Source organism: Carcharhinus amblyrhynchos, chromosome 16, assembly GCF_965287045.1.
Source record: "Carcharhinus amblyrhynchos chromosome 16, sCarAmb.v2.hapA, whole genome shotgun sequence".
NCBI lineage: Eukaryota > Metazoa > Chordata > Chondrichthyes > Carcharhiniformes > Carcharhinidae > Carcharhinus > Carcharhinus amblyrhynchos.
The window spans coordinates 7,864,679-7,890,847 of NC_137339.1; the positions used below are offsets into that span (position 1 = coordinate 7,864,679).

The 26,169-nt window shown below is 46.4% G+C and overlaps 1 protein-coding gene across 1 annotated transcript in view; it reads right to left on the minus strand.

The window, feature by feature from the left end:
- slc52a3-1 (solute carrier family 52 member 3-1) overlaps positions 1-26,169 on the minus strand; it is a 32,930-nt gene that overhangs the window by 3,032 nt on the left and 3,729 nt on the right. Inside the window, exon 2 of the mRNA XM_080204637.1 lies at positions 8,189-8,312. Coding sequence (XP_080060763.1) covers positions 8,189-8,312 — 124 coding nt within the window. The remainder of the gene's footprint in view (positions 1-8,188; positions 8,313-26,169) is intronic.

A 26,169-nucleotide genomic window follows, 5' to 3' on the forward strand; every position in this document is an offset into this window, starting at 1 on the left:
GTTGAGTGCCAACCTGCAAAATCCTTCCAAACGTGTCAGTGGCTGACGGTGAGAGCAGGAGTGACTCCTGGTCAGCCATGCTTGATGTGGAATGGAGCCCCTCAAGCTATAAGCCCCTGGCAACAGACTAGCAACGTCTTCCGGGAATTACTTAAGTTTATTTACATATAATGCTGGTTTACATTAACACTGCAATGAAGTTACTGTGAAAATCCCCAAGTCATCACACTTTGGCACTTGTTTGGGTACATTGAGAGAGAATTTAGCACGGCCAATGCACCAAACCAGCACGTCTTTGGATTGTGGGAGGAAAATGGATCACCCGGAGGAAACCCACACAGACACAGGGAGAACATGCAGACTCCACGCAGACAGTGACCCAAGCCGGGAATCGAACCCAGGCCCATGGCACTGTGAGGCAGCAGTGCTAACCACTGTGCTACCATGTACTAGCTATGAAAACAACCAAATGTCTGCCTTAGCGTGTCTCTAGGTGCGGAAAAGGACATATTAATTGCCCCTAGCTCTCCATCTTCTATCACCTCACCATTTTCCCAACCAGGCTAACAATTTGCTTTCCATCAACTTTAATTTTAGCAAAGGGTCTCTCATGTGGAACCACATTGAATGCTTTTAGAGTCCCATATAAACAACATGGACATTCCTCTGTCCACCACCCGAGTTACTGCCTCAAGAGAATCAATGACCTACCCTTTCCAGACTCAGGAGTTCCGATCCTCGATTCACTGTTTCCCTGGGTTGTCAGGTATCTTAAATTCTTTCTCTGCTTGAAGGTGGACACTAAGGTAATGTCCAACACGTCTGCCGTTCCCTTGTCCTCCCCTGCAATATTAGCCACACTTTTTAAAGGACCCATGTCACATATGGCGGCACGGTAGCACAGTGGTTAGCACTGCTGCTTCACAGCTCCAGGGACCTGGGTTCAACTCCTGGCTTGGGTCACTGTCTGTGTGGAGTTTGCACATTCTCCTCGTGTCTGCGTGGGTTTCCTCCCACAGTCCAAAGACGTGTGGGTTAGGTTGATTGGCCATGATGAAATTGCCCCTTAGTGTCCTGGGATGTGTAGGTTAGAGGGATTAGCGGGTAAATGTGTGGGGATAGGGCCTGGGTGGGATTTAGTCAGTGGGCCTGTTCCTGCACTGTAGGGTTCTATGTTCATATTAGCCACACCTTTTTAAAGGGCCCATGCCACATCTGACTATTTTTGGCTCCTGCAGGGACACGTTGTTGCAATTATGCAGGGCCATGGTGAGGCCACACCTGGGGTATTGTGTGCAAAATTGGTCTCGAGAGCAAGAACGTCCTTTTCTGAGGAAGGATGCTCTTGCTTTCGAGGGAGTGCAGCGAACGTTTACCAGGCTGATACCGGGGATGGCAGGACTGAGGTATGAAGAGAGATTGATTAGGTTAGGATTGTTTTCACTGGAGTTCAGGCGAATGAGGAAAGATCTCATAGAGACTTATAAAATTCTAACAGGATTAGACAGGGTAGATGCAGGGAGGATGTTCCCAATGATGGGAGGAGTCCAGAACCAGGGCTCACAGCCTGAGGATTTGGGCGTAGGCCATTTACGATGGAGATGAAGAGACATTTGTTCACCCAAAGAGTGGGGAGCCTGTGGAATTCATTACCACAGGAAGTAGTCGATGCCAAAACATTGAATGTATTCAAGAGGCGGCTGGATATGGCCCTTGAAGTGAACAGGATCAAGGGTTATGGGGAGAAAGCAGGATTAGGCTATTGAGTTGGATGATCAGCTGTGATCGTGATGGGTGGTGGAGCAGGCTCGAAGGGCCAAATGGCCTCCTCCTGCTCCTATCTTCTATGTTTAAAACCTTTGTTTACATCTTGATATCCTTCGCCAACTTCTCTTGCATTCCCTTCTTTAAAAATTACGCTTCCATGGAATGTGGGAGTCGCTGGCTAAAGGAGTGCATTTACCATCCCTAATTAAATATTTTCATTGAGCCAGACTCCATTGGCCAGTGGGAAAGAAAATTCCTAACACAAACAACCCTCTGAGAGCAGGAAGCCCTCCTCATCTCCATCTTATTTTTAAGCTATGCCCCTTAGTTTTAGGTATCCCCACAACAGGGGACATCCTCTCAGTATCTACCCCGTCAAACTCCTTTAGAATCTCATATATTTCAATAAGGTTCCCTCTCATTCTTCTAAACGTCAACCTGTTCCTCCTTTTCCCACAAGACAAACCATTGATCCCAAGAATCACTCTAGAGAACCTTCTATGAATTGCCCCCAATGTAAAGTAAGAAAAATGGTACACAGGTCTGCTTTCACCATTGCCCTCGAATTGTAGAAAACTTCTAAACTCCGTCCTCATTTCAAAAAAGGCCAATGTTCCATTTCCCATCTAATTTCTCACTGTATCCTCAACATTGATCCTTTGTGATCCATGTACAAGAACACCCAGATCCCTCTGCATTGTGCAGTCCCTCTCTATTTAAATATTATTCTGCTTTTCTATTCTTACCACTAAAGTGGACGACATCTCACGTTCCCACATAAAACTCCATCTGTCAACCTTTTGCCCTCTCGTTTAATCTTTACAGAGTCTTTGTATGGAACCATTCACAGGGGCACACACAGAATCTCTCCATTTCCCACATTCAACCCTGGATGACCGGTCATTTTCCATGACCTATTATTGAAAAATGGCACCTTGAACAGTGTAGCGCTCCCTCAGCAAAGCACTGCATTATCAGCCTTCACTCTGGAAGCTTGGCAATGTAATCCAGTGCAGTACTGAGGGAGCTCTACACTGCAGAAGGCACAGGTCTTTCAGATCAGATGTTAAACTCTTCTCTGGCCTCTCAGATGGATGTAAAACATCCTGAATGGGATCATTTTAAAGAGCAGGGTAACTTTTATCCCTCAAGCAACATTATAGGCTTGTTTGTGAGGTCCTGTTAATGCAAATTGGCTGCTTCATGTCTGAAATTGAAACACATTAAGGCATCATTGTTGGCTGCTCAGTGCTTTGGGATGTCCTGAGGTCTTGAGGGAGGCTATATAAATGCAAGTGCATTCTTACTGGAGCTACATCGCCATTTGTCTAGCATCCTGAAAGAATCAGGTGGTTTTACAGTAGCTCAACAGGAGAACAACAATGTTAACTGTCCTGATTGAGCTTGTTATGTCAGTGCATTGATTTACCCGTAACATTCAGAGATTTTCAAAAGCAATTGATTCACAAATTATACGCGGGTCAAATCTCACGACCCACAGGAATCCAGCAAACAGTGGGAAGCTTCAACTTTCTCAGAGGTTCCTTACAAAGGAAAGGCCTGCAAAGTGGGAATGAGTGGGAGAGAATAAGAATGTCAGACGTACTCAGAGTAATGAAGGGCACTGAGGGATTGGTTAGCGTGACACAGCAAGTAAAGGATTTGTAACAGCTGAAACACCACAGGGCTTTATCCACACACTTAAAGACACCACAGGGTTTTTATCCACACACATTGGGCTGGATTTAATGTCCCCTAAGTGAGGTTCACCACCAACTGGGGAACCAGTGGGGAACACATGTCACTTCCATGATGGAACACCAATCAAGTCAACCAGCTTCAGCTCTTTCCCAGGATTTAGGACCCTGGCAGCACATATCTTGCCCCCTCTAGAGCTGATGCCAATTAGAGACCAGCAGCTCTCCATTGCCAGGTGTGGTGGCACCGTTACCAGTGGTGGCAGCTATTGGTACTGGTGCAGGGACTTCATTAGAGGCTGCCCCTCAGCTCAAATGGGCAAGGGCAGAACACCAGTTACAGAAAGGGGGTTGTGGGAAAGGGCAGTGGGACAGTGAGAGCCCCCTCCCTCCCCTCTCTCGTCCTGATGTCAGGTCCCTCAAATCGAGCACAGAATGCCTGACAACGAGGGACTCCTCTCTGTAGAGGCCGGACAACCTTCAGGAAGCGTGGGAAAGGTGTGTAAATCCCATTAAATTCCGTTGGGCTCAGAAATTGAGGAGGGGTTTAAGTGCACTGGGGGCAGGTCAGAGAAGGTTCACTAGACTGATTCCAGGGATGGAGGATTTGTCTAATGAAGAAAATTTGAGCAGTTTTGGCCAATACCCATTGGAGTTTGGAAGAAGGTGAGATCTAATTGATGTATATAAGATGGTAAAGAGGATTGACAGGGTAGGGGTAGAATGGACGTTTCCCCTTGTTGAACATTCCAGAACGAGAGGCCATAGTTTTAGATGAAGGGGTGGCTGATTTAAAATAGAAATGAGGAGGAATTATTTCACTCAAAGGGTGGTGAATCTGTGGAACTCTCTACCCCAGAGTGCAGTGGACACTGGAACGCTAAACAGATCTAAGGAGGAGATAGTTAGGTTTATAGTTAGTAGTGGGATGGAGGTTATGGGGAGCTGGCAGGACGATGGAGAGGATCCCGCAGCAAGATCAGCCATGATCATGTTGAATGGTGGAGCAGGCCCAAGGGGCTGAATTGCCAACTCCTGCTCCTTATTCTTAGGTTCCTGTTCTGAATAATTGGTATCAATTGGATCATAGAATCATAGGATCCGTACAATACAGAAGGAGGCCATTCGGCCCATCGAGTCTGCACTGACGACAATCCCACCCAGGCCACATGCCCACAACCTCATTCATCCAACCTGCCAATCTCCCTGACACTAAGGGGCAATTTAACATGGTCAACCCACCCAACCCGCACATCTTTGGAGAGTGGGAGGAAACTGGAGCACCCGGAGGAAACCCACGCAGACACGGGGAGAACATGCAAATTCCACACAGACTCAGGCTGGAATCGAACCCAGGTCCCTGGCTGTGAGGTAGCAGTGCTAACCACTGTGCCACTGTGCCACCCCTCATTAATCAGTCTAATTGACATTCTGCCACATGATTCCTGCATGGGCCCATTCCTGCCTCCAACATAATGACGGAGGGATTTCCCATTGCCGGGGCACTGAGGCGAGCGAGGCCTCTCCTCTGGTTTAGTAGGATATCTCCCACCCTGACAGGCTGGGTTAAATTCTTGCTCCTGTTAAAAATAAGTGGACGTTTTAAAAAAAATTAATCCTCTGAAAATGTGAGAAAAATATCACACACTCCCTCAGAAACCTGCAATGCTTGAACCGAACGTTTAAAATGTCTTTAGCCAACTAGCAGGGAAGTGGTTTGGAAAGGGAGGGCAAATGAAACAGTCACAACTAGTCCCACATTTTAACCCTGAACCTGGGCAATTAAAATCAGTTCATCAGGCCCACTTCAGTATTCTGCAACAGGACACACAGGTCAATACTTAAGCCATTAAATCCCTGAAAGCTCCTTATCAAAATTACTCACGGTATCAGTCTAAATTACTCCACCAGGCAGTCTAATCTAAACATTCCCCACCTTCTGTATGCAATAGTTATATCCAAACGGTCTCCCTCCCATCCCTCTCTGTACCATATTTCTATATTCTTTCTTTATTCATTCATGCCTAGGATGTGGGCATTGTTAGCAAGGCCAAGTCTTGTTGCCCATTTCTAATTGCCATTGAGAAAGTGGAGGTGAGTCACCTTCTTGACTCACTATTCTTTCCATTCACTGCTGTTCTATGTTGTTTGATGTGGTCCGTCCACTCATTTTGCCTCAGCTTCATCTCATGATCTCTGCTGTGGCATCGTAGAAAATCATAGAAAGTTTATGACGTAGAAAGAGGTCACTTGCCTCTTCATGTCTGCACTGACCAAGTAACAAGCCACCTTGCCTAATGCTGTTTTCCAGCATTTGGTCCATGGTCCTGCAGGTTACAGCATTTGAGGTGGCTATCCATACACCTTCGAAATGAGTTAAGGGTTTCCACCTCTATTGCCCTTTCAGGCAGTGAGTTCCAGACCCCTGACAACCCTCTGGTGAAAAAACTTTCCCTCATTCCCTCTCGAATCCTCCTAATAGAATGATAGGGTGTGGGATAGCTTGATCTTGGTTTTGGACAAAGCTCAGCACAACATTGAGGGCCAAGGGACCTGTACTGTGCTGTACTCTTCTATGTATCTATGTACCAATTTTTAAAAATAACTTTTACTCTATTCTTAAAGTTGCAAAGCCAATGCTCAGAACGGACCAGGGCAGACCCAAATCCATTACACTGCTTGCTCCAAAAACCAAATTCAAAATTCAAATTGAATCCAATTCATGGTCCCCACAGGAAAGACAAACAAGATCCAAGCTGGCAAGACAATTGGGCTTGATCTCACTCTTGATAGTAACCAAAAGGCAGAGCCAATTACTTTAGAACACAGAATATAGAACATTACAGCGCAGTACAGGCCCTTCAGCCCTCGATGTTGCGCCGACCAGTGGAACGAATCTAATGACCCTCTAACCTAAACTATTCCAATGTTATCCATTTGCCTATCCACTGACCATTTGAATGCCCTTAAAGTTGGCGAGTCCACAACTGCTGCAGGCAGGGCATTCCACGCCCTTACTACCCTCTGAGTAAAGAACCTACCTCTGACATCCGTCCTATAATTACCACCCCTTAATTTAAAGCTGTGTCCCCTTGTGTTAGCCATCACCGTCTTAGACTAACAGCCTCCAGTAACTGATCTCTCTGCTAAAGTAAGTAGGCCCTTCCCATCTGCTCTGTCCAGGCCCCTCACAGTTTTGTAGATGTCAGTCGTGAAGCTATCAATCGGTCCTTGCTGTCAGCCAAGACCTCATCACGCTTGGGAAAAGTGATGCACGGTTTCCCGGGATTCACCTTGTCCATACACTTGGAAATCTTCAGTTCCTCAATGAGACTTGTTGCAATCTGCTGCGTTGTAGACAAACTCTCAACTTCTGTAATAGTTGCCCGTAGCTCAGGCGCCCAAGGTCAGTCTGACAACACATTTGCTGCCTTGTGCCCGGTGACCCCAACGTTAACCCTGTCATTTGGCAAGACAGAGCTGAGAGTCGTCAAACTGCGCCAAAGAGTTTAACAAATTCCATCGGTGTAGTCGCCAAAGGCAAAAAAAAAACACCAGCATCAGCATCTCTAACCCTCCGCAGCCTGACAATTACTCTGAGCTATACATCTCATTTCTCGCTCCACTGTTTTAACAAAGCGTATTTTAAATGCGCAACTCAAATAGGCACAGTTCAGCAAAGACAACGTTTATTGAACAGTACATACCTGAGAGGATTTGTTCGTGCTGCACCTCAGAGAAATCTTTGCTGCCTGAATTAGTATTGATTTTTTTTTAATAAATTAAATTCACAACACTGCTCATCGGAGCCTCCAAGATGGCCAGGGGGAAACTGGAAATGCAACTGGGCCATCTCCGGGTGTCCACACTGGGAAGTCTTACATTTAACAGGATCCTTTACACTAAGGGTTAACCTGGGACTGAATATAGTACCACCTACCCTAGTGATGGAACCTGATCTAGAGCTAGGTAGCAACATGTCAGCAGCGTTCTGCGCATATCTCACACTCCCTACTGTACGTACATACGTAGTTCAGTAATGTTATTTGTTATGCATGTGAGGTGTAGCCTCTTTAAGAGGATGGGTCAGGTGATCCAGGGTGACCTGTCCAGGAATCTGCCCCTACAGCCACTCGAGGGCTGGAACATGAATAGTACAGACCTTCAGTAAACCCCATTGTTCCTGTGGCTTGCCTTTTCCATGTGACTTCTTTGGAGCTACCTCCCCAGTAGTCTCAGACTTAACGGGAGGAATTTTCCCATCCCACGTGCCACGGGGACCATAGCGGGCTGGGGTTGGACCATGCAATGGTCTGTTGACCTTGTGCGGGATTTTGTGGTTTGGGACGAGCACGCCCAGAAAATCCCACCCAATGTTACTGACGACCTCTTAGTAACTTCTAGAAGACTGCTTCATGGTATCTATCTGGTACACACCAGTGGCAACCCAACGCTGACATCCCTCACTTTGGGCAAACAGAAACTTCACCAAACACAAGCAGATCAATCAGTTAATTAAAGAGGATGTTAACGATGACAAGACTTTTGTAAGTTTTTGAATGTTATTCTGATTTTGAGAATGACTCTCTTAACCACACACACACACACACACACACACACACACACACACACACACACACACACACACACACACACACACACACACACACACCGTCAATCCACATTCCGGTAATATTTACTCTTCCTTCTTATTCCATACTCACAATCAGAACTGCTCCAGCTCCCGAACCCTGAAGCAAAGGGCAGGGGCTCAGGGCAGCCATTGCCATGTTATAGGCACCAAACGCTGTACCGACCAAAGACAGAGAGCCCAGCAAAACCAAAGATCTGAAAAATGGAGGGGAGAGAATTAGAAACGTCAGCTTGACGCTTGTCCACTTCTCATTGCAATATTCCCAAGCAAAGCTGCTTCAAAGCTAGTTACCACACCCGAAATCCTTATATTCTCACGGGATGTGAGCATCGTTGGCAAGGCTGGAATTGTCTGCCCATTCCTAACTGCCTCAGGAGATGGCAATCTGAACTGAGAAGCCTCTCGAGCAGTAGATCTGCTATAAATACACTTACAGTGCCGTTCGGTTCCAGGATTTCAACCCATCTATAAATGTGTCCTGACTCAGATATCACACTGGAACTTTCTTTATAATCTGTAAAATAACATTTCAATGAACCAGGGAGAGATAAGTCATAAATTGGAGTGAATTTCATAATGCACAATGTCCTCTGACCAACAACGCAATCCTTTAGGTGGAATTTAGCGCCCCTCCCTGGGAGCAGGCCGGGAGGTGTACATAGCACCAGCGGCAGGTAGTCTGCCGGCAACCTCCCCACACATGGGCCAACTGGGGCAATTAAATGGATGATCAGTGGCCACCTTTCGACCATAAGATATAGGAGCAGAATTAGACCATTCAGCCCACTGAGGAGGAGAAAGAGAGATGAGGTGAGAAAAAGGAGAGGGGGGGGAAAAGAGAGAGGGAGAAAAAGAGAGATTAAAAAGAGATTTTCTGGCCTGCCCTAAACTCACAACCATAAGGGTTGTTGCACTAAGCAACTGGTTAAAGTTGCTATCTTGAACAATGATCTGGCCTCCACTGCCGTCTGTGGCAACGAATTCCACACATTCACTACCCTCTGGCTGAAGAAATTCCTCCCCATCTCGGTTCGAAAAGGTCAGCCAGTCCGCTCTGAGGCCGTACCCTCGGATCCTAGTCTCGCCTACTCATGGAAACATCTTCCCCATGTCCGCTCTATCCAGGCCTTTCAGTATCGATGCTTTAATTAAGTTTTAATGAGATCTCCCCCTCATCCTTCTAAAGTCCATCGAGTATAGACACATGTGGCAAACATGCCAAGTGAAACCTGACAGTCTTGTGGGTGTCCAACCTGTACAACAACCCCCATGGTTCTACCTGCCCCCCCCCATGAGTTCCCCCTCTTTGTCCTCCGGTTCTCTCTCACTCTCCTGATGGAGAGATAACCCCGAGTCAGTGAGATCAGTCAATCCTGTGTCCTATGTTATTTAAGACAGAAAAAGATTGGTAAGGGGGATCAAAGGTTGCGGGGAAAAGGCAAGAGAATGGGGTTGAGAAACTTATCAGCCATGATTGAGTGGTGGAGCAGACTCAATGGGCTGAATGGTCTAATTCTGCTCCTATATCTTTTGGAGGCCCCTGATTGCCCATTTAATTGCCTTAATTGGCCCGTGTGTGGGCAGGTTGCCAGCAGACTGCCTCTGTTAGCTGGAGGGTGCTTTTGCAGCGCAAAATTTTGTCAAACATTAGTATGTACCTCATTGAGATTCCAGTCCCACCCACCACAGGAATCATCACAGGCGGGACGGAACATTTGACAGACCATTTAAAGGTCATCAACCCTGAAATAGTCTATAAAATAATGAGGGGCGTAGATGAGGTAGACAGTCAACATCTTTTCCCAAAGGTAGGGGAGTCTAAAACTAGAGGGCATAGGTTTAAGGTGAGAGGGGAGAGATACAAAAGTGTCCAGAGAGGCAATTTTTTCACATAGAGGGTGGTGAGTGTCTGGAACAACCTGCCAGAGGCAGTAGTAGAAGTGGGTACAATTTAAATCTTTTAAAAAACATTTAGATAGTTACATGGATAAGATGGGTATAGAGGGATTTGGGTCAAATGAGAGCAATTGGGGTTAGTTTTAAAGAGAAAAGGGTGGCATGGACAAGCTGGGCCAAAGGGCCTCTTTCATTGCTGTAAACCTCTATGATTCTATGACCTTTGGCGGATATTTCCAATCTCGGGGTGTGTGTCATTGCGTGTATAAATGCCAAAATCATACACGTTTTCCAACATGCACTGCCTTGTCATTTCAGAAGAGAGCTGTGAAATAAATTGCTGGACAAGGGTAACTGGAAAGCAGCCAAATCTTTTTTCACATAGAGTATTTGAATCGATAAAATATTGTTGTTTAGTGAGATACGCGTATTTACTTGCGTTCCTCGTGTGGAGTAAAAGTTGTACACCACATTTCTATTTCCCAAGCAGAAGCTACTTACAAACTAGCTGCCCCGAGTCTGACTGGACCAATACCCCTTATTATTCCATAGTCAAACCCTCAGCCTGGACTCTCACTGACTCAGGGTTACCTCTCCAGCAGGGGGAGTGAGTGGCAGAGAGATGAAAAGAAATGGCGAGAAAAAGAATAAAGGAGAGAGGGGGGAAAAAAGAGAGATTATAAAGAGATTTTCTGATCCGTCCTAAACTCACCACCATGAGGGTTGTTGCACTAAGCAACCAGTTAGAAACCTGATCAACGAAACTACCCATTGGTCAGAAAGATCAAGGCATCTGTCTAGTCTCCTTTTGACTGTCTGTCCTGTGTCCCGTAAGGAACGCCTTTAGTCCTTAATTTCTGGGACAGGCTATGGGGGAGACAGAACCCAGGGAGTCTTGAGGGGGAGTTTGCGTAGGACTGCCGGTGGCTTTGACCAGCAGAGAGGCGATAATGTTGAGACTCAACGAGGGAAGCTGCAAGTTTTAATTCATTTTTAAAACCTTCCCCCCTTTGCGTATGGTCTCAAGAATTCTTCCACACCCCCCCCCAGGCACTCTGACTCTCACAGTCACCAGTGGCCCTCCCCCACAACCCTCACCTGTAAAACAGTCAAAGTGTTCCTTATTATATCTTGATTTGGGACATGATAACCTTTTATGGAAGACACTCCTAATGTTGCCTTGGCCAATAGGGAAGCTGTGCAGTACAAGTTCTTTGTAACACACTAGAACATTTTTTTGGCATCGTTTCAAAGGGAGTTCCATTGCAAGTTCAAACTGATATTATTCAGATAAACACGCACAACCCTTGCAGTCAATTCATTCACCTCAATGGTTATTCAGTTCTTGTAGTGATTTCATTCACTGTCCAGATCTACTGAGCTGGTCATCATCACTGCAGGGTTTCAGAGTGAAATTTTGCAGAGTACCCTTTTCCCCCTTACACACCCTGGCTTTTCTCCTCTGTTTCTTTCACAGAATGCCTACAGTGCAGAAGAAGTTCATTCGGCCCATCGAGTCTGCACCAACCACAATCCCACCCAGGCTCTATCCCTATAACCCCACGTATTTACCCGTAGCGTCCTCTGACACTAAGGGTGAATTCATCATGTCCAATCAACCTAAACTGCACATCTTTGGACTGTGGGAGGAAACCGGAGCACCCGGAGGAAACCCACGCAGACGTGGGGAGAACGTGCAGACTCCACACAGAGAGTGATCCGAGGCCGGGAATCGAACCCCCGGGTCCCTGGCGCTGTGAGGCAGCAGTGCTAACCACTGAGTCACCGTCCGCCCATCAGGAGAGGACGTGACTGCAAAGAGATGGGTGGAAGCTGGGCAGTAGGAGGATGAAATAAGGCTGGGATTTTCCACTCCTGTTCATGGTGGGCGCATTGACGGTGAGTCTGGAAAACATCACGAGAAGGCCCTAGATCGTTTTTCCAGCAGCGTGAGCGCAGGATGTGACTGCTCCCTCCCCCGTCAGTGGCAATTCCCACCATCGAACATCGAGACTGGCATATTATTACCGGGTCCATCCACTGGAATCATTCCCCCCCAAACCCACCCCCACGTCAAATTTGATTGGATTGAAGCAAAAACAAATTGACAGGATATGGGGGAAAGGTGGGTGGTGGGAAAGGCTGAGTTGTTCTTGCCGAGGACGAGCACGCAGATAATGGGTGGCACAGTGGTTAGCACTGCTGCCTCACAGCACCAGGGACCCGGGTTCGATTCCCGGCTTGGGTCACTGTCTGTGCAGAGTTTGCACGTTCTCCCCGTGTCTGTATGGGTTTCCTCCCACAGTCTGAGAGACGTGCTGGTCAGGTGTATTGACCCAAACAGGCGGAGTGTGTGGCGACTAGGGGAATTTCACAATAACTTCATTGCAGTGTTAATGTACGCCTTATTTGTGTCTAATAAATAAACTTTTAAAAATATGCCAATCTGAATAGGTCTTGTAACCACTCTGTGATTCTATCTACCTTCTTCAATGTAATAAAACACCTCCAGGTGTTTCACACTGGCACTATAACAGCATGGAGTACAGCTCCATGGATATCTCCCCAAGAGAGTACTCGGGAAGGGTTTAATGTCAGCAGCCTTACATGTTGCTTGGTTCTTTAAGACATATACCCGTGAATACAATTGTTAAAATTTATTTATTAGTGTCACACTAGGTTTACATTAACAGTGCAATGAAGTTACTGCGAAATTCCCCTAGTAGCCTGTTCAGGTACAATGAGGGAGAATTTAGCATGACTAAGGCACCTAACCAGCACGTCTATTGGACTGTGGGAGGAAACTGGAGCACCCAGAGGAAACCCACACAGACACGGGGAGAACATGCAGGCTCCACACAGACAGTGACTCACGGCCGGGAATCGAACCTGAGTCCCTGACGCCGTGAGGCAGCAACGCTAACCACTGTGCCACCGTACTACCCCCAAATTGTTTTGTCATAATGCTGAAGGGCAGCCAAAGTAAGTCTTTACAATGATGAAAGGATCTAATAGGCTAAGTGTCAATCAAATCTTTCCACTGTAGGGACAATCCATCGCCGGGAACGTGGCTACGGAGCAGGGTTGATGCCCATCAGTCCTGCGGGCTGACCTTCCAGCTCCTTTCCTGAAAATACTGCAGCCTAGGCCTGTCCTGGTGTACGCCAATTCTCTGTGTTCATTTTTACAACCTCTGAATATTCTGTTCAATAATAACGTTGTCACTTTTATTCAACTTCTCCACCTTAATTTGTTGCTTCCACACATTTGTGATCCTTGCCCCTGTGCAGGATTGCATTCACGGGGATATGTCTGGAGGAACCATGCTAAATGTAAGACTACTGACATTAAATCATGCCCAAACACTCTCTTGGGGCAGTACCCCATTGAGCTGCACTCCATGCTGCTATAACTGTGCTGGCGCTGGTGAGGCCACACCTGGAGTTACTGTGTACAGTTTTGGTCTCCTCACTTGAGAAAGGATATACTGGCACTGGGGGGGGGTGCAGAGGAGATTCACTCAGTTGATTCTGGAGTTGAGAGGGTTGGCTTATGAGGAGAGACTGAGTAGACTGGGGCTATACTCATTGGAATTCAGAAGAATGAGGGGAGATCTTATCGAAACATATAAGATTATAAAGGGAATAGATAAGATAGAAAAGGGGAAGTTGTTTCCACTGGCGGGTGAAACTAGAACTAGGGGGCATGGCCTCAAAATAAGGGGAAGCAGATTTAGAACTAGTTGAGAAAGAACTTCTTCACACAGAAGATTGTGACTCTGTGGAATTCCCTACCCAGTGAAGTAGTCGAGGCTCCCTCATTGAATGTATTTAAGGCAAGGATAGAGAAATTTTTGACCAGTAAAGGAATTAAGGGTTATGGTGAGCAGGCAGGTAAGTGGAGCTGAGTCACAAAAAGATCAGCCATGATCTTATTGAATGGCGGAGCAGGCTCGAGAGGCCAGATGGCCTACTCCTGCTCCTAGTTCTTATGTTCTTATAACACTATTCTGAAGCACCTTGAGGTGTTTTATTATGTCAAAGGTAGTGTATAGAATCAAAGAATGGTTACAAGACCCATTCAGACTGGCACATCTGTGTGCCAGTCTTCTGCAATTCAGCCAATCCCACCACCACCCCCCATTCCCCATATCATGGGATCATGGAGCCTAGAATTCCTTCATACAGAAGAGGCCACTCGGCCCATCAAATCTGCCCTGAGTGTCTGATAGAGTGTCCCACCCAGGCCTTCTCCTCTGTCCTATTCCTGCGACTCCAAGCATTTACCATGGCTAACCCACCCAACCTAGGTATCTTTGGACATTAAGGAGCAAATTAGCACGGCCAACCTACCTAACCCACATATCTTTAGACTGTGCGAGGAAACCAGAGCACCCAGAGGAAGCCCACACAGACACGGGGAGAATGTGCAGACTCCACACAGTCACCTGAGGCCTGAATTGAACCCGGATCCCTGGCGCTATGAGGCAGCTGTGCTCACCACTGTGCCATCCTGCTGGCAATATCCTGTCAATTTCTTTTTGTTTCAATCCAATTCTGTTCAGAAAGCCATGACTGAATCTGCCTTCATCACACTCTTAGGCAGTGCAGTCAGGATCCTAGAGGCATTTCTGGGGGAATTTCATTATAACTTCATTACGGTGTTAATATAAGCCTTCTTGTGACTAATAAATAAACTTTAACTTTTAACCACTGGGCTACATAAAATGTTTCTGCTCCTGTCACCTGTGATTCTTGGATTGGACTTTAGATTGGTGTCTGATTCTCGACCGTCCTGCCAACGACAACAGTTTTGCATTATCCACTCTGGCTAGACTCCCCTGTGATTTATAAACAAGTTGTTGTTGTGACCGCTGATTAAACTGTTCCATCACTGATAATGGAACTGCCCAAGTGAGCCTCCAACTGTTAACACAGGATACAAGCACTTAAAGGATCTAAAGTAGATGAGAAGAGAAGAAAATTGCTTGGAGAATGATTGCAAAGACAGGCAAGAGAACTAAAGCGAAGTGATAGACAGACAAAAGCTCTGCCAACAAATTTCAAATGCCCATTTACACATCTGAAAGACATTATCCTTAATTCTTAATGCTGGTTAGGTGCATTGGCCATGCTAAATTCTCCCTCAGTGTACCCAAACAGGTGCTGGCGACTAGGGGATTTTACCAATATCAATTAGGCTCATTAATGAGGGTGGTATGGTGACACAGTGATTATCACTACTGCCTCACAGCGCCAGGGACACAGGTTCAATTCCCAGCTTGGGGCACTGTCCGTGTAGAGTCTGCACATTCTTCCCGTGTCTGCGTGGGTTTCCTCTGGCTTCCTCCTACAGTCCGAAAGATGTGCAGGTTAGGTGCATTGGCCATGCTAAATAATCCCTCGGTGTACCCAAACAGGTGCCTGAGTGTGGCAACAAGGGGATTTTCACAGTAACTTCATTGCAGTGTTAATGTAAGCCTACTTGTAACTGATAAATAAACTTTACTTTAATGTAAGCCTACTTGTGGCACTAACAGATGAAGTTTAACTTTAAAAAACTTTAAACTTTTCTGATTGAAGCAATGTTGGACATTTGAAAATATGGTGATGCAAAACAGTTAAACACTTCAATTATCGCTAAATCCTGAGCTGCCAGCTATACATTTCAGTTTTCAAAGCTTACTGCTAAGTGGGAATGTATTTTGCTCTCTGGTTGAGTTGAAAGTGAGATTTTATCCTTAGTTTAAAATCACATTTTAAAACTTGGCACCAAATTTGCTGAGTGTCCACCTTGCCGGTTCCAACACTGTTTGTCTTGACTCTAGTTTCTAATACCTAATGGAGTTAGGGAAGCAGATGGCTGCTACCCAGTGATGTTCAACAAAGCCAAGGAGCCGATCTTTCACAAGTTCTTGCAGTGCATCATTTTCTGTGTGCTTTTTCCAATCTAAGAACGCACAGCTGTAGCTTACAGCAGGTGTATAGGCTTATGCCAATGCAGTAAGAAGTTGACACACTGTGCCACAATTTTGGGAGATATTTTTGTCTTTCTGTCTAGAGCTAAGATATCTACATTGACACTGATGAGACCTCCACGTGTAGCAATTCGCATTCATTATTCATAAGTGCAAAGGTTCTCTGAGCTATAAATCAAAAGATAAAATTAATGCACTTTTGGAATTATTCCACAAAACTAATGCCCTTGGTTGCTACCAAGGTTACCATAATGCATAGCTGGCAACAGTACATGTTATATCAGGCTTGATAATCTTGTAATTTTTTTTCTTTACTTGCTCATGGAATGTGGATGTCATTGGCAAGACCAACATTTGATGCCCATCTGTGATTGTTTTTGAGAAGTGGTGGTGAGCTTCCTTTCTCGAATGGCTGCAATCCATATTTCGTCTGTCTCTGGCTCTCTTTCAGCTCATCTGCTGCAGAGAGTCTCATCCATGTCTTTGTAACCTCCAGACTCAACAATGTTCTCCACGTAGACCTCCTCTCTGATTAAAATTCTGCTCTAATGCGCTCTACATAACTTTAGCGTGCTTAACCTAATTCGTACTAAGTCGCATTCACTCATTGCCCATGGACTTGCTGGTCTACACTCACTTCTGTTCTCCACATGCCTCCATTTTAAAATTCCATGGCCTCCCCCATCGCTGTGAACTCCGCCAATCCTACAACCCTCCAAAATCTCAACCTTCCTTCAAATCTGGCTCCTTGTGAACCCTGATCCCCTTCACCCCATCGTTAATGGTCACACCTTCAGACGTCTAACTCAAACCATTCCATAAAGCTATCGCCATTATCTCTCACCTCTTTTTAGATGCTTCATTAAAACCTTCCATCCAGCTTTTGGTCACCTGTCCTAATGTCACCTTATTTGGCCTGGATTTGTTTTTTTGTCAAGTTTGAAATGCCTTAGGAAAATTTTCCACATTAGAAGCGCTACACAAATAAGAGCTGTTGTTGAAAAATTGGCTTATCTCGCCATAATATCATGTTTATAATGTTTAAATTGTCTCGCAATACATTGTCTCTTGTCATCAATGCTGAAAATGCTCTTTTGGAGGGTCAGTGCAGATGCGATGGGCTGAATGTGCTCCTTTTGCATTGGGTAGGGATTCTACGGCACTTCTATGGGATCCTATGGACTCTATGATGAAATGCTTTCTACTGATCTGAATGACTAAACTCCAATAACACTTGAGAAGATTAAAACCTGCCAGGACAAAGCAGGTCGCTTGATTAGCACTCCACCCACCACCTTGAACTTTCACTCCCTCCACCACTAATGCAGTGGCAACAGTGCGAGCCATCTACTAGATGCAAGGCTCCTGTTGTTCCCAAATCTCTACCTCCTAGCAAGGCACACAGGGAGACCACCACCTGCAAGTCCTGTTCCAAGCCACTCCCCATCCTGCCTTGGAACTATATCACCATTTCTTCACCATTGCCACATCAAAATCTAAGGGCGGAATTCCCCCATTCCACTCATGTGGATTCCGTAATGGGTGGGAATAGAATCCAGTGGGAGTCAAAAAGTCAGAAGCCCATTATGGGAAATTTTCCCAATGGCGGGTCGATCGTCACACTGTCAGATGGGGCAAACCCCAGGTGTATTCATTTGCATCTTGGGAATGCTTGTTAAAACAGCTGCCCGCTGGCACCCCATCAAGCTTTGCAATCTTGTGTCACGCCAGCATGAAACCATATTGGCATCAAACCCCGTTGGTAACGATTGGCGTGCACAATTCAGTTCACAAGAGATTTCAGGGTGAGTGCCACATCTCCATACTGCTGCACTGCTCCTGTACATCACTGTGCCAGGGCAGACTGGTTCCTGTCCATCTCCATGCCGCTCTGATCTTCACGGACCAGCTCCATGTTGCCGTAGCCATGGGCCCTCCTGTGTCACCGAGTCAGGTCAGTACAGAGCCTGGGATTTGGGAGTGCAGGAGTCTCCTTCTCCTCTGGTGTCACACAGTAGTGTGTATCTGGACAGCATTGTACTGTGGACTCATGGACCCGCCTGATTCGGGTCAGTACAGCAGCTGAGGCGGGGGAGTACAGGAGTCTCCTTGCCCCTGATGCCAAACACTAGCGTGTAACTGGACAGCGCTGTGCTGTGGGACGCATGCAGTTGCTGCAAGAAAGGTCCATGGGTTCAACCCGGGGTGAAGCGGGAGGTGAGGCCAGGGGATTGGGAAGGCAGAGGCATGGTGGCAAGATGGCCTGACAAGAAGACAACTGGGGCCAATGTGAAAGGAAGACGGTTCAAGGAGATGGATGAAGATGACAAACCAATGGAAGGCAGAAGGAAGACCGAGGGGAGGGGAACTGGACTTGAAAAAGCTGCATAAAAAGGTCACAAAAAAGAGGATCAGAGGAATCCCACATTGTTTATTGGGAGGGGATGCATGAAGACCTCAGATGCAGTAGGTGGAGGTCCAAGTGGGGCATGAATGCTTTCCAGGCGGTGGAGGATGGACGGTTGACTCGAGGCACAGCCTTCTTGAGGCTGCAAGCCTTTTCCCTCTGCGTGTCTGACATCCTGCAGAGTCTGGCGAGGACAGGTAGTCTGGAGAGAGTGATATGAGTGTGCTGGACTGGTATTTAAATATGGTACCGCGACCTTTGAGCCTGCCAGCTGACATCGGGCAGACGAATCAGCTGCTGACCCCCAAGGGAGTTGGCGGGATGGGTGGGGGGGACTCGCTTGTGCATAATTAATGAGCTTCCAAGTACAGACTCTGGCACAGGCTCCCACCATTCTGGCCAACTGAAAGGCACCCCTAGAGGCACTTAGGGTGGAATTTTCCCATCCCGCCCATCACGGGAATCGTAGTGGGCCGGGAGGGGAGGAACATGCAAAGGTCTGTTGACCTCGGATGGATTCTCCAGTCTTGGTGTGGACGCAGCCCTTAGACTCAAAATGGGAGAATTTTGCCCCCATGAACTCCCTTCCTAACAGCACTGTGGATGTACATACACCACCTGGACTGCAGCCATTCAAGAAGGCAGCTCACCACCTTCTCAAGGACAATCAGGGATGGGCAATAAATCCTAGCCTAGCCCATGACCTCCAAACCACACCGATAAAATGTTAAAGTTTATTTATTAGTATCACAAGTAAGCTTACATTAACACTGCAATGAAGTTACTGTGAAAATCCCCTAGTCGCCAAACTCTGGTGCCTGTTCAGGTACACAGAGGCAGAAATTAGCATGGCCAATGCACCCTAACCAGCAGATCTTTGGACTGTAGGAGGAAACAGGAGCACTCGGAGGAAACCCACGCAGACACTGGGAGAACGTGCAGATTACACGCAGACAGTGAGCCAGTCCAGGTCCCTGGTGCTGTGAGGCAGCAGTGCTAAGCACTGTGCCACCGTGCTGCCCCAGAATAAATAAAAACAACCCCTGACCTGGCCTCCAAAAAGCATTGGTCAATTAAAAGGTGAGAAAACTGACCAAAGAAATCTGTTTCGGAAATAAAAATCTGAAAGAAAGAACAGTGGGAAGTTTGAGCTGAACCCCGCTGTAAGAAATATTTCCCTATTTTAACATCAGTATCAATATCTAACGCTGTCACATCACACAGGCTGGATACAAGGTAAAATTCACATCACTTTGCCCTACAATGATTCCTAATATGGTCCCGAGTGCTTAGAGCAAGAATTCCAGTCTCAGCATAATTTCTCCACGATGCAAAACAGGCAGTAACATCAAAGAGTAATGTAATCAGACAGGAAATCTCCACATAGCAACTGCCGGTTGTTAGCGCTTACATCCAGAATGTCATCATCCAGTTAATTGTGCTCTAACCCAGGTGTGAACGACTGTTGAAGCTTTTGGCACACCCGGCTCGCCCTGAAATCCGCAGGGCATTTTATAAACAGCAAGCACTCGTTGCACCATCCACGGTATAAGCAGCACCTTTACTCGTGATTGACTCCTTTGGTAATAGAAGATGGCTGGAACCATTTTCCAGTGATGGGCGTCAGCCTGTGTTAAGAGTGGATGGTGTAAGTGGAGCGGACTGCGTTAGTAGCATGCATTTGTTTTTGCTTATTGCCTGGATGGATCGCTCTCCTTTTCCTGCATGGTTGACAGACTGACCTCTCGTGTAAGGTTGAAGTTGCATTTGTCAGCTAAACACTGATGCCCGTGCCTTCGCGATCAATATTTTATCTTTAAAACCAGATGAGTAGAGAGTGAGACTGTGTTTGTTTCTTTCTTTGCCAGCTAGGTTCAGGAACGAAACCTGAAGCACCCGCATCAATTTTTTAAAAAATAAACTGCCCTTTTGCTGAGATATTTCAGGATGTAAGATTCCTATTGTAGCTACTTTCTGTTCTTACTGCTGCCAGTCCCAAACTTTATTAAATAGAAAAACTCTCTTTACAGGAACCTGCGGCTAACAGAGCCTCAGTACAATTCAAATCGCGTTGTTAAAAAGTGCCATAAGTCCACAGTTTTCTCAAATCTTACTTGAAAATGCATTCTGTACGGGCAGCATGGTGGCACAGTGGTTGGCACTACTGCTTCACAGCACCAGGGACCCAGATCTGATTCCCGGCTTGGAGAGGGGAGTCTGTACATTCTCTCCGTGTCTGCATGTGCTTCGTCTGGATGCTCTGGTTTCTTCCCACAGTCTGGAAGACGTGTTGGTTAGATGCATTGACTTGAGCAGGCACCAGAGTGTGGTGACTAGGGGAAATTTCACAGTAACTTCATTAACAGTGTTAATGTAAGCCTTACTTGTGACGAATAACTTTTTAACCATTGAAGTTGATACCCCTTTCAAAGAGTTCTCAAGCAACCGTTACAAAAATTACACTTTCCTTTTAGCAGTTCAGTATTTCTTCTGGGGTACAGTTGCAACTTAAGTCATGACAATGTTCCAATCCACCACACCTCCATTGTAACTATTTCTTTGCTCCTGACTTAAACAGAAATCTATTTAAATCACGGGTAGATAGGTTTCTGATAGACAAGGGAATTAAGGGTTATGGGGAGAGAGTGGGAAAGTGGAACGGATCCACTGCAGATCAGCCATGATCTTATTGAATGGCGGGGCAGGCTCGAAGGGCTAGATAGCCTACTCCTGCTCCTATTTCTTATGTTCTTACGTCATACATGAGTTTCGTTCTTCGTGAAACAGTGAAGCTAAGTTGCAGACTATGGGCCCACCACACCGACACACACCTTGAGGTCCAAGGTAAATAAAAAAAAAATTGAACAGGTTCAAGCAGTTCACCTGGCCCCACGGGGTTATTTTTCAGTTGTACATTGAGGTTCATTTGTGAGATTGCCAGTTTTCTTTTTAAGCTGTAGGCGAGCATTTCCCAATGCTGCAGTTGGCATGAAATCTTAATAACATTGCTACACTTGGGTTCACCTGACTGCACCATTCTTCCAGTAACGGTTACACTGCACTCATTGTCCAATGTGAGTGGTTATCAAGAAATCTGTGAATTCCAAAGTTTGCAGACAATTGTGACATGCTAGATACACTGCAACAATGATGGAGATGCAACAGTAACACTTCTTGCTTTTATGGACCGTGCTTTGCACTTGACCAATCATTTGATCGTCTCCCCTGTCAGTGGCAGGCCGCATGTCCCACAGTTCAGTGTTGAGAACATCATTATAATGTGGATCAGTATCCCGCCTGTACGCCAGACTCGTACCCCACCGCCCCTCCCCTCGAAAAATCCATCCATAGTCCAGTGATGCCAGAACAGCAGGAATCACGACTGGCTTCAAAAGGCGGGCACCTGGCGAGCATCCCGCCCAGGGGGATCTCTGAGGAGAGCTCAGCGATCGCACAACACCTCTGTGTATTAGGGGAACTGACTCAGAGGAGGACGGGAGAGACCGGGGCCGGGCTGATCCGGGGGAGGAACCGGGAGCAAGGGAGGAGGAATTGACTGGGGGCTAGACCAGGAAAAAGGGGGGTTCATTTAAGGAAGATCGGGATTGACTTGGGTGACATACCGGTGGGGGAGATGTGGAGGAGACAAGCGGGAGGGGGAATGGATGTTGACTCAGGGGGCACTCATGTTTGTGGTGGGTAAGGGGGAAAAGACTGTCAAGTGCAAAAAGCAGCGTTCCTTCTGCTGCAGGGCCACGGGCTTTGTGGGAGGGCCTCATCGAGGGAAAGGAGGCCTGGGGCAGTGCAGTGTGTGGGAGCCTGACTGTTCCACTCAAATTTGGGAGGCGGAGGTGAGATATTGACAAGGGCAAGGCTAATGCAAAGACACGTCAGTGATTAATACCCGACTGCAGGTGAGACCACTCAGCTGTATCTCAATTTACACGCCTGGAGCCAAACTATTCATGCAATTAGACCCACTCAAGCATCACTTATGTGTGTGAATGCCATTGATTGCTGCCCAGCGTCTAACCTTCGGAGGGCACACTGACTTTCAGATTTGATGACTGCCATGTTGTGCCTGTACCATTGCCACTATATTCCCTTTGAGAATTGGCAATGAGACGCTGCCCGAGGCGAACATTCCTAATCCTTGGCTGATTGGCAAACGTCCCCCCACAGGTTGAGCGCAAGGCCTTGGAATGAAGCTTGAGACAATGTCTGCACCCGAGACGAGAGCCGAGCATGTAGTGGAGTGCCCAAAGCTGTGGCCACTCGGTCACGTAGTGTGGGGGCAAGGGTGGCGCGGGGTTTGCCAAAGCACAGTATGAAGTAAGGGCTGGACATCAATGTGGTGGCCAGGTCATGAGTCAGTGGGATTTCAGAGGCAGCTTCAGACGATGAGTGGACAAAGGGGCCTTTAAGAGATAAATAATAACCATCAAGTCTCTCTGATTGATACTGCAGTGAGGAGAGTGTTGGGAACATGGAGCCTGGTGATCCCACAGTCACCCCTCTCACCAAAGGCAGGAGCCGAAGAGTGAAGTGGGAGGAGCCGGAGCTCCTGCCCCACACACAGAGCTTGAATCCCAGAGAGCCGTTGCTCAGAGGCACCTCGCTAGACCCTGGATCTACAGACAGTACCTAACGTACCAGCAGATGTCTGAGAACCAGTGCCAGTGAAGACTTTGCATGTCCATGGAGCTGATTGGTGACATCTGCCTCTTGCTACGGAATTTGGTGCCACAGGGACCTGGAGGGCACTCACTGCCAGCATCACTGAAATTTACAGCGGCGCTCAATTTTAACACCAGTGGCTCCTTCCAGGACTTCACAGGTAACCTCTGTAGGATTCCACAAGCCTCCACACACAAGTGCAAACAGGAGGTGATGGGTGCAATCTTCATGGGAGCACACAGTTTTGTCCATTTTGACCTGGATCAGAATGCAAGAGTTTCTGGCTTTCCAAACGTGCAAGGTGTCATTGGCTGCACTCATATGGTACTCGGAACTCCGGAACATCAAGCTCTATGTTATATGGTAGCAGAGTGGTTAGCACTGCTGCTTCACAGCTCCAGGGTCCTGGGTTCGATTCCCGGCTCAGGTCACTGTCTGTGTGGAGTTTGCACATTCTCCTCATGTCTGTGTGGGTTTCCTCCCACAGTCCAAAGATGTGCGGGTTAGGTCGATTGGCTTTGCTAAGAAATTGCCCCTTAGTGTCCAGGGATGTGTAGTTTAGAGGGATTAGTGGGTATAATATGTAGGGATATGGGAGTAGGGCCTGGGTGGGATTGTGTCCGGTGCAGACTCGATGGGTCGAAGGGCCTCGTTCTGCACTGTAGGGTTCTATGATTATGTGAACCACAAGGACTTCCATTTGCTGAATGTTCAAGGTTCTACAACCACACAAAGCCAATCCTCCAGATATGTGCTCGCTTCCCTGGGAGTGTTCATGACCCTATATTCTGAGTCGCTTTCAAATCCCTGACATGTTTGCGGGTCCACAGCAGCTTCAGGGTTGACTCCTCGGGGACAGGGTATGTCCACCGAGGACATGGCTGATAGCACCTGTGCGGAGGCCACAGAGTTAAGCTGAGACCAGATACAGTGAGGCTTGTGCTGCAATTCGCATTGATAGAACAGACCAGAGGGGTGCTGAAAATAAGGTTCCAGTGCCTGGTAAAGCCCTGCTATACAATCCACAGAGGGTGTCAAACATTGTGCAGGACACATCAGTGACCACAATGTGGCACTGTGATGGGGGGAGGGAACTACCTGAGGAGGAGATGGAGGAGCAGCACATACAAACATTCAAACTAGGAGCAGGAATAGGCCACTTGCACCTTTAAGCCTGCTTCACCATTCAATAAGATCACGGCACTTCTAATTATAACTTCAACCTTACATTCCTCCCGAACCCGGTAACCTTTCAGCCCGCCCAATGTTAGTCAACAATCTATCTAGTTCTGCCTTAGAAATATTCAAGAGAGTTCCTGTCACTCTCAACCTGCTGAGAGGAAAGAAATTCTTCTCATCTCAGTCTTAAATGAGTGATTCCTTATCTTGAAACAGTGACTGACCCTCCCCCTTCCCCACACCCTGTGTATTTCATGTGTTTGTCCAGACTCCCCTTAAGACTCACTATCGTATCTGCCTCCACTACCTCCCCCGGCAGCAAGTTCCAGAGACCAAAACTGTGCACAATATTCCAGATGTGGTCCAGTTAGTGTCTTGCATAGTTTTAGCAAGACTTCCCTACTTTTATGCTCCATTCCCTTTGAAATAAAGGCCAACATTCCATTCATCTTCCCTACTGCCTGCTGAACTTGCATGCTAACTTTTTGTGATTTATGCACAAGGACTCCAAAATCACTCTGTTCTGCGGCTGTCTGCAGTCTCTCTCCATTTAAGTAATATTCAGCCCCTTTATTCTTCCTGCTAAAGTGCTTAACTTAACAATTACATTATATTCCACTTGCCAAATTTTTGTTCACTCTCTTAACTAGTCTATTCCCTTTATAATCTTTGTGTCATCCTCACCACCTGCTTTCCCATCTATTTTTTTGTCATCCACGAGCTTTGCACATTCATTTCCCTTGTTCAAGTCTTTAATATGCATTGTGAATAAATGTAGCCCAGTACTGATCCCCGTGGCACTCCATAAGTTACAGATTGACATCCTGAAAATGCCTCTCTTATCCCGAATCTATGTCTTCTATTGGTTAGCCAATCCTCTATCCATGCTAATATACAACCCCCAATGCCATGGATCCTTACCTTAATAAGTAGTCTTTTGTGCAGTACCTTGGCAAATGCTCTGGAAATCCAAACACACGACATCTACTGGTTCCACTTTATCTATTCTGCTTAATACCACCTCAAAGAATTCTACTAAATGTGTCAGACATGATTTCCCCTTCATGAAGGCATCCTGACTCTGTTTGATTGCATTATGCATTTCTAAATGTTCTGTCATTAGATTCTTTATAATAGACTCTAACATTTTCCCAGAAGTTAAGCCAGCTGGCCTATAGTTACCCGCTTTTGTCTCCCTCCCTTTTTAAATTGATATCTCCTCTGGAACCCTTCCAGAATTTAAGGATTCTTGGAAGATTACTACCAATGAATCCATTACCTCTGTAGCTACTTCCTTTATCATCCTTGGATGCAACCAACAACTCCAGGGGACTTACCAGCCTTTAGCCCCCTGTGTTTACCCAGTTCTTTCTCTCCAGTATTTATTTCCTCCCCTTCTTTTGCCCTTGATTGTTTAGTATTTTTGTAATTCAATTAATGTCTTCTACCATGAAGAGTATCACAAAGTATTTATTTAACTCCAGTGCCATTCTCTCGTTCCTTGTTACTATTTCCATAGTCACATTCAGTGATGGGCCAATGTTCACTTTGACCTCCCTCTTCTTTATATGTTTAAAGAAGCTCTTACTGTCTGTTTTTATATTACTTGTTAATTTACCCTCAGTTAATCTTCTCCCTCTTAATTATTGTTTTGGTCAGCTTTTGTTGGATTTGAAAACTTGCCCAATCCTCAGGCTTTCCACATTGTAATCTTTGCCACATTGTATGCTTTTTCATTCAGTTCCATACTACCATTAACTTTGTTGATTCACTATGTTTGATTTATCCCCTTCCTAATATCCTTTTTCCTCACTGGGATACATCTTTCTTATGAGTCATGAATTATTTACATAAAGGTTTGACATTACTTGTCAACCATCCTTTTCTGCTAAACTCCTTTCCCAGTCCACTCCAC